The 9,184-nt window shown below is 36.6% G+C and overlaps 1 protein-coding gene across 1 annotated transcript; it reads left to right on the top strand.

Annotated features, from left to right (window-relative positions):
• Window positions 1-498: 498 nt before the first annotated feature.
• Window positions 499-8,888, top strand: LOC144966067 (uncharacterized). The gene is made up of 5 exons (XM_078902108.1): window positions 499-1,096; window positions 1,888-1,960; window positions 3,030-3,125; window positions 4,325-4,420; window positions 5,021-8,888. The coding sequence occupies exons 1-5, from the start codon at window positions 938-940 to the stop codon at window positions 5,641-5,643; spliced, it is 1,047 nt and encodes a 348-aa protein (XP_078758234.1). The 5' UTR covers window positions 499-937; the 3' UTR covers window positions 5,644-8,888.
• The last annotated feature ends 296 nt before the right edge of the window (window positions 8,889-9,184 follow it).

The following is a 9,184-nucleotide window of genomic DNA, read 5'->3' as shown; positions in this document are numbered from 1 at the left end:
AAAAAGTAATAGTTGTGTTGCGACTCACTCCTGCTTCTTTATGAAATGGTGTGAAAAAGCAGTTTTGAAAACAGCCGCAAGAACGATACGATTCAGTCGCAACTAAGCGTCACAACTGCTGCCTTTTAATGAAAATTCCAAAAATGGCAGCTGTATAAAATAATAGTTGCGGTGCGACTCAGGTGAAGAAGTATACACAAACTCCTAGTATAAAACGAAAAGCAAGAGGCGACAAACAAAAAAAATACGGGAACTTTGGGTTTCAATAATCCAACTTGGCATCCATATCTATCAGGCCCCGTTTTGAAAAGAAAACGAAAAAAGTCATGCACACACACACACAAACTACACACGATGCCGAATGAAATCCCCAGTCTGAAAGGACACGCTCGAAATCTTGGACACGCTGGTCGCGAACTTGACATTTCCAGCAGCCAAGGAAATCCCCCATGACGTCAGACTTGTGATCGGCGCTGACTGGCCTGTCAAGTTTCTAAGCCTAGCTGCATGTGACACAAACATCGTGAAAATCCATATTTATAAATAAGAAAGAAAGAAGAAGCTATCAAAAAATAAAAAATAAGGTCACAGCCACAGGCCCTATTTCAGGTGCCCATTTTTGAGTCATGCCGGTATCAAAGTACCTTCTAAAACATGCCTTTACTTGTTGCAAACCCTAATATCAAAAGAAAAAAAAATTAACAATTCCTATGCAGTCTGCAGTAGGCTGGGTAGCCTACACTAAGACTAAGACACTGACAGTTCTTGGCTACGTAGACTTTGAATCATTTATGATTCATCTGCTGATCTATGTGTTTTTAATTTCTTCTGGTTACTTAGTTGGTTTACTTATTTGTAATTGCCACTGTTGTAATTGACGAGGGATGAGTTTTTAAAATGCAAGCCTCCAAATTGGAGTATAATAAATGTTTTTTACATGGCTAAAGTCAACCACTCACTACATTTTTTTTTCTTTGATAAAAGTTTATGTATTTGTATTGTTTCTTTTTTTCAGAAACCGTTGAAAACTGCAAATGAAGTTTTTTCTTTACTTTCCGATTCTGGGATGATAAAGAAAGCAAAAGACAAGACTGAGGTAACTACATTGTTAATGATATGAAGGTTACATAGTTTTCTAGTCATTGATTAATTAATAATTATCTATTCAAAGACCTGCTTTGTTTGATTCATGGAATATGTATTATGACGAAGCCTTTTCTAATTGGCTGAGATGACTCGGCTAGGTTTATGCTTTAGTTTAAAACAAGATCCTTTTTTGCTCTGAGTTGTCGTTCTTAAGTATGCTCATAGTTTAATGCTATTATCTGTCATCTGCATATTTTGCGGCCGCAAATTCCGGGCCCTTCCGCAAATTTCACAAAATTGGCAAAGTTTGGCAAATTTTCCGATTTTTGACATTTTTTTTCTTCTGAAAAAACGTTTTCTTGTGATTTCTTTTTCACTTTTAGCTGGAATTAATGATATTATTTGTCAGGATATAACGGGCAATAGATTTCATTTGAAACACCATTTTATCTAAAAGTAAAGTTGGAAAAAATTGGAAACCATTTAATTTTCATACATTTTTTCAAGGATTATGGGGAGTTTAGGGGTTAAATATCATATCACGTCTAACTCTGCCCCGCAATTTTTTGGCAAATTTTGGCACTTTTGGCACATTTTGACGTTATTTTTGGCAAATTTTAGGCTCCTATTTAGCAAAAAATGCAGATGATAGTATTATGTTTGTGTAACAATGTACCTTTTTTTTTTGGTTGACTGTCAGTCTGGGTAGAGCCATTTGAGAGATGCCAGATTGGAATGCACATATATATAGCTGCATAAGTCTACTTCTAATCCTCTATTCTAATATATTTTCTGTTCCAGAATCAGAGATGTGCGAACTTAAGGCCTCCTCGTCGTGGTGGACAAATTCCTGAAGAAATAGGCAGTAATTGCAGTAAGTTTGATTTTATCATTTTCATTTTGCTTTTCTAACCACTCAAACCAAAAGGAATATTATTACCTCTTGAATGCTTGTCAACTTTTACATGGCATTCAAATGCTCAATTGAGGGTCCCTTGAGATCAGTTGATAGAGTTGTGGCCTATCACACAGATATCCCGGGTTTGATTCCAGGTTCAGGCAAAAAAGACATTAGAATTTTTTCCAATCCCCCTACCTATCCAGCAGAAAGTGGGTAGCTGGATATCATTAGACCTATTGGAAATGGGTGTAAAGTACTTTTCAAAAGACCAGTGTCCTATCCAAAGCGTAACAAGAAATTGCTACTAGTCAGCTCCGAGCTACAGGGTTAGGCTCTGGTCTTATTGGCATGAAGTCCTTTAAGGAGTTACGTATTTGAATGCCTGTTTACTCACATTAAAGATAAGAAAAAGAAAGTAAGTCATTACAGGCCTAATAGTAGCTCATTTTGGTTTCTAATAATGTGTATTACTATTACATTTCATATAGTCTATCACTAACAACTTTCCATCGGTTCTTAATTAACTTTGGACAATCCAGCTGGGTTGTCATAGAGTGAGCCAAAAATATCTTATTTTCCCCTCATTAATGAGAAAGTTCACTGCCAGGCCAAACAACCAGCAGTGCTCTGCAACAAAGATGAAAAATTATTGTTGATAATCTTATCATAGAAATCATATCCTTTCTTTTAGATACTGCATTTTGAAATGAAATAATCTTTTTATCTCTCTCTTTTTCTCTTTCTCTCTCTCTTCCTCTGCCTCTCACAATATTGAGTTTAGAATGATGGCATTGCTCTTTCATTTAGTCTGTAACATAAATGAAGATGGTGGGGGTCAGTTATAGAAAAGAGTTTTGATTATTGTACTTTCATCTCCTTGATTTAATTCTCTAACCAAGTTAGTTTTCAAAGACATAACCAGACTATATGGTTAGAGAATTACATCTACAATATATCTGATGTTTGCTTCTCTGGAGTAAAGAGAAACTTCATTTCAATTTTGCACACATGTTTTGATATATACTTTTCATGGTCATTTCAGAAAAGGACAGTGAAGACGAATATGTCCCCGAAGGCCCAAGAGAGAGTGCTTCTAGCTGCAAAACAGACAGCGATCCAGAGGATACTGATGACAAAGGTAAATAACCTGTGATGAGGTGTTTTTAGTGAAATAGAAAAGATACAAATACAATGCCGAATTAATTCTGTCTTCAGAAGAAATATGCGATACATCATGTTCCGTTTTAAAAATGTTGCTGTTTGGGGAATAGTGAATGACGCATTGGACAATTAACTAAAATATCACAAATTTGAGTATCAATTTGTTTACAGTGGAAGTCGCATTCAACGAGGTCTTTGGGACAGGGCCCCTGACCTCGTTGAATGCGACCTCTTGTTGAATGCGACTTTGTCCTAAACAAGGAATATAAATAATGAATCAGTATGAAAAAGTTAGATTTATGATTTAGCTTCCTTGACGAGCACATTACGGCACCGGGATTCTTCTGGGGTTGTTTCTTTTCATTTTAAAATTTTATTTATTTACATATTTAAAAAAAAAAATTTTGCATTTCAATGCATGTATTTTATTAATAAGATTAGCCCTTGTCCTTTATTCATACAAAACTGAGACCATCACAATTAACACTAAGTCTGTGTGATGAAATCTTAGCTGCGCATGACCTAACCATGGCACTACACGTCACATGTCTGCTGCCAGCATCTCCTCATTCATCGAAGTAAATACACCTACCCATCCTCTCCTCGCCTCACAATTTCTACCAACCCACTCCATAGAGGGACTACATGTTGTCTATGACCGACTCACCTCTTGCCTTACACATAGGAATACCTACCAGATAAAATTCTACACGACACACGGCTGAGTAGCATCGTACTACTGTAAACCACGCACTACACATTGGACAACATGAGACGTTCGTTTTGTGGAGGCAAGCAAACAGTGACGTTCAAATGAAAGTTGTGCCACTCTGTGGGTAGCATTGCTCTGGCCTGAAGCCAATGGTCTGGCCTAAATGACCTCGTTGAATGCGACTTTAGGAGCTAGGATGCTCGTTGGATGCGTTTTTATTTACTAAGAAAATATAGGGCCGGGAATCGGGGATTTCTGAATCCCTCGTTGAATCCGACTTCTCGTTGAATGCGACCTCGTTGAATCCGGTGCCCACTGTATTGAGTTAGAAGAATCTTGTACATTATGTTAGATAATTGATATCTTTTTTGTGTTAAAAATGTCTTAAAAACCTGAAAATTAAACCCAACAAACTGTTTTGAAGATACAAGCAAGCATCATTCCCTCTTACAATCTTATTTCAGAAATGGACAGTGAAGACGAATATGTCCCTGAAAGCTCAGGAGAGAGTTCTTCTAGCTGCAAAACAGACAGCGATCCTGAGGATGCTGATGACAAAGGTAAATAAGAACCTGTGATGCTTTAGATTTAAAATCCAAATACAATAAGCAGGAATATACTCTAATTTACCCATAATAGTACGTACTTTGATCCCTTGAAACCTGTTTGTAACTCATTTTATACTGTGACAACACTGGTGCAATCCCACATGTCACACAGATGTATGGCCTTGAGCATTAGTTGTATTGCATGGTTATTACCAAATTGTTTTATGAAGAGAAGAATGATTTTTTTTTAATGCCTTGAGATAGTCTACTATTCTATCCAAATGAGTCAGTTGTAACCAGTCATGTTAACCTACAAAATTGAGACAGCACTTTTTTTTTGGTGAAATATTTCACCCCGAGAAGGGGAAATGATTTTTTGGTTTTCCGTGAACCATATGTCGTTGTAAGAGCAGCGGCAGTGTGTGCAAATAACCTCTCCCAAGGTTCAATTGCAGTGCCAAAAGTGGGACTCGAACCCAGATCTCCCATATCACAGTGCAATGGCTTATCCGCTCGGCTATTGCGACACACTTGGGGTCTACATGGTATGCATAAGTACTTTGAATTGCACAACAGCAAGTGAAGTCATGTTTTTTATTTTTGCATTTTCAGACCCCAATGAACACCAAAGAAGTCCTACAACTGCAAGTCTAGTTTGTGTTGCAGAGAGTGAGGTAGAAAGTGGTAGCGAGTCTGTCATCATCCCTCTCCCACAGCTCGATGATCAGGAGGCTGACCTTCCACAGAAAGCAGATGACATGACTGTGCAGAAAATGGTGCCAGGAGGATCGGGGGGTAAAAGAAAATGGGACAAACGACATTCTTGTTTGTATTGTGGTAGACTTTATGCTAAAATGGCTAGGCATTTAGAAAGTGTACATAGTGGGGAAATTGAAGTGGCAAAAGCTTTAGCCCATAAAGTAGGTACCAAGGACAGAAAGAGGGAATTGCAGTTATTGCTTCATCGTGGGGATTTTAAACACAACAAAACAGTGATAGATGCAAAAAAAGGTTTTTTGATTCCGGCTAGAAGGCAACCAATAACTGACAACTTAGAGGCTTTTACAACCTGTGAAAAATGTTTTGGACTTTTTCTAAGGAAGGATTTATGGCGTCACAAGAAAAAATGTGCTGCCTTCAATAATGAAACCAAAAGCTCAAAGAAAAATACAAATTTTCTTTTACTTTCAAGTAACAGGAAGACGATAATAGTGATTTTGAAGAAAAGATTTTAAACACAATGAGTTCCGATAGGATCTCCCTCCTTTGTCGCCATGACAGTGTCATTTTGCAGTATGGGAAAAATCTTTTTTCTAAATTTTTAGACCAGCCACATCAATACCAGTACATAAAACAAAAAATGAGAGAAATTGGCCGTTTTTTGAATGAAATGAAAAACGAATGTGAAATTGAAAAATATTACACAGTGCATTGACCCCCTGTTATTTTCAACTGTTGTCAAAGTTGTCAAAGTTTTAGCAAAGTACAATTGCATCACTGGAATTTATGAAATACCTTCACTTGCTTTAAAGTTAGGCCATTCCTTAAAAGCCTGTGCAGACATTTTGAAATCAGAGGCTTTGCAATCAGGAGATACTCTATTAGAGAAACAGGCTGAAGCATTTACCAAACTTTATTCTTCTGACTGGTCACATCAATATCATCGAGAGCTCTGCACACTCTTCACAAAAGAAGATTTAACACAGCAAGAAGACTACCTTTAGCAAAAGATGTGCAGCTTTTATATTGTTTCATTAAATCCAAGTTAACAGATGCAATAACACAATTGCGTGAACACCCAAACCCAAATACGTGGAGAAATTTAGCTGAGATTGCTCTAGCACAGATGGTTCTTTTTAACAGACGAAGAGGCGGTGAGATGCAGAGAATGAAAATTGAAAACTATCAGAATGGATTGGCTTCAGGAAAATCTCTACAAGGGGAAATCCTGCAGAGTTTGAGTAAGTTTGAAAGAAACTTAGCCAAACAACTCGAAAGGGTAGAAATTAGAGGAAAGCGAGGGAGACGAGTGCCAGTTCTTCTACCCAAATCTCACAAGGATAGTATTGACTTGCTCCTCGATTTCAGACAATCCAGTGGGCTTGCTAACAATAACCCATATGTTTTTGGTGCTATCGGTGAAGGTGAAAATGTACTTAGAACTTCAGATGTTCTCAGGAAATTTGCCACTGCATGTGGAGCAGATCAGCCAGACTTATTGACATCTACAGCACTTAGAAAACATATTGGAACAATATGTCAGCTGCTTGATTTGAAGGAGAATGAACTGGAAGCATTGGCTGCCTTCATGGGGCATGACAAGTCTGTTCATAAAGAATACTATCGTCTTCCAGAGGACACGATGCAACTTGCTAAAGTTAGTAAGATTCTCTTGCAACTGGAGAAAGGAAAAATTGACAAGTGTAAGGGAAAGAATCTAGACGAGCTGGAATTTGCTGAAGACGAAGCAATTGATGGAGAGGAATTAAGTGCTGATGAGGATGACCTTGACGACTGCGTTCAAGGCGGTGACACAGGATGTAGCAGCATGACCCCTGATAGTACGACGATAATGCCATACACTGAAAACTGTCAGGAGGCTGATACTGTTAGAGAATCTCATAAATCAAAGAAAATCACAAACAGAGTAGTGAATAAAGAAAGGAAAGGGTGGTCTGAGGAAGAAAGAAAAGCTGTTGAAAAGGAATTAGGGAATTTTTTCTTTTTAGAAAGATTGCCTGGCAAAGCAAACATTGAAAATGCTATGAGAAATTCTCCAATCTTAGCAAACAGACCCTGGAGACAAATCAAATATTACATAAAAAATGTTCAAACTAGAAAAAAGAAATTTGTATAGAAATTTGTTCCCTATGTTATTGTATGTACGGTAGTACATAAACTAAGCATTATCTTGTTGTCGCCTTGATGTACAGACATTTGTTGTTAATTCAATTAATTGGTACCTTATGCAATTTGTGATCAGTACTTTTTCCTCCGACCTCCTCTCTCTCTCGTTCTCTTTTCTTTCTCGCTCTCTCTCTCTTTATAAAAATTTCAATACTATGTTGTTTTTGACATCAACTTAAAATCAATATGAAAACATGAACATATTTTTTTTTCAATAATGATACTGATAATAATATGTCCAATTACAGGACAATTTGTTGTTGATGATAATAATGTTATCTCTGACCATTATATTGTGGAAAATGTCAAAACCAGATGAACACAAAAGTATTCAAAATTACTTTTTATTTTGTCTCGTTATACTCGTATCAATGAACTGAAAGTGATTTTAGCCAAATAGTCCTTAAACCAAAACAACTTGCAGAATAGTTATCAAAATCATTTCTGTTAATTAGACCAACATTCCTATTTTGACATTTGTTAACTTGTATAAAGTGATGTTTTGTGATTCTATCTTTTTCCACGTCATTATCTTTGCTTATTAGACGAGTTAAGATCTAGGCTTAATCAAACTATTGAGAAGTCACATTTTCATTCCCCGTTCTGGCATACCATTTTATTCAATAAAACATTAGATGCATTGACTTGCTAAAATGGAGTCAATTTTACCAATTGTTTAATAATGATTAATGTGTTTGTAAAAATACGCCCTGGTGCGCTAGCAAATTACCTATCTGTTCCTTTGGTTTTCAGGGTCTCACCTCAGATGTTTTTGCTTGCGCTCTTGAACACACAATTCAAACCACTGTTAGTTTATTAAGTTTTGTTTTTTCCGCCACATATATCATCATTATGTATAAAAATTGTTTATGCTTCTTTATCGTCAAGAATGGACTATTTCTTGTTGTATTTTCGTTATATGGGTTCGAGCATCTCAAACGGTAGAGCACTGTCTATTCATTAGGACCCGAATTTAGCTTCAATGAGAGCTGTCTTTGTTTCTGCCCTCTCTATCCAGAAAAAAATGGGTACCATCGTTGAATACTAAGACACGTCCAGAAAAGTTATGTGGCATAGACTAGCAGCATCCCATCAATAATGCAAAAAGTAATTTTTGTCATCCTTCTTACACCTCAGAGAGCAAGATGTATACTCTTACTAATTTTTGAGTCTTCCTGCTCTCATAGGACTTTCGTTTGAAATTAATTAAGATTGGAATTCAATATTTCCCTCAGTTATAGTATGGCTCTTTTCACTCTTTTCTGATAATTATCATGGTATATACAGTGGAAACTCCCAATAACGACATCGCTTGGGACTGGAAGATTATGTCTTTATTGGGAGTATGTCGCTATCCAGAGTTTTTATTTTCACTACGAACATAATTTAAGTATAAGATTAGGGACTAGAGATTTGTGTCGTTATCCAGAGAATGTCGTTATTGGGAGTTTCCACTGTATTTAATAAGATAATTTTAAAATTTCCCCAGAATCAACTTCAAATCTTTATTAATCATTATTTGGCATTATTATTTGGCTATGATTATGAATAAACAAACCTCATTTAAAATCAACATATTTTTTCCGTCTTGATGATTTGACTGGATTCCACTGAACACCCTTTATACTCCTTATGATTATATGTCAATGTTCAGAACCCTACCCTTGGCATTGAGGGAGAACTTTCACTTGGTCAGTTCTACATGATTCGAATGTGTACAAGATAGATTGTTATCTGACATCAGGATCCATATGGTAGTTTAGTTGGTAGATACCTGGCCTGTAGTGTCATCATTTCAAAGCCTCATGAAGACAGAATTGTTCTGATATCATCTACTGAGCAGTGAATGTTTGGTTGCATTTCATTCTG

Source organism: Berghia stephanieae, chromosome 2, assembly GCF_034508935.2.
Source record: "Berghia stephanieae isolate SIO BIC M18660-M18661 chromosome 2, UCSD_Bste_1.3, whole genome shotgun sequence".
Classification (NCBI taxonomy): domain Eukaryota; kingdom Metazoa; phylum Mollusca; class Gastropoda; order Nudibranchia; family Aeolidiidae; genus Berghia; species Berghia stephanieae.
This window is presented reverse-complemented; position numbering and strand designations above follow the sequence as displayed.

What these genes read in the sequence shown, in the direction of transcription:
- LOC144966067 (XM_078902108.1), top strand. Translation starts at nt 938, where the DNA reads ATGGCTAAAGTCAACCACTCACTACATTTTTTTTTCTTTGATAAAAGT. An exon ending in AAGCAAAAGACAAGACTGAG is followed by an intron (nt 1,097 to 1,887) that starts GTAACTACATTG and finishes TTTCTGTTCCAG; the next exon opens with AATCAGAGATGTGCGAACTT. An exon ending in TGAGGATGCTGATGACAAAG is followed by an intron (nt 4,421 to 5,020) that starts GTAAATAAGAAC and finishes TTGCATTTTCAG; the next exon opens with ACCCCAATGAACACCAAAGA.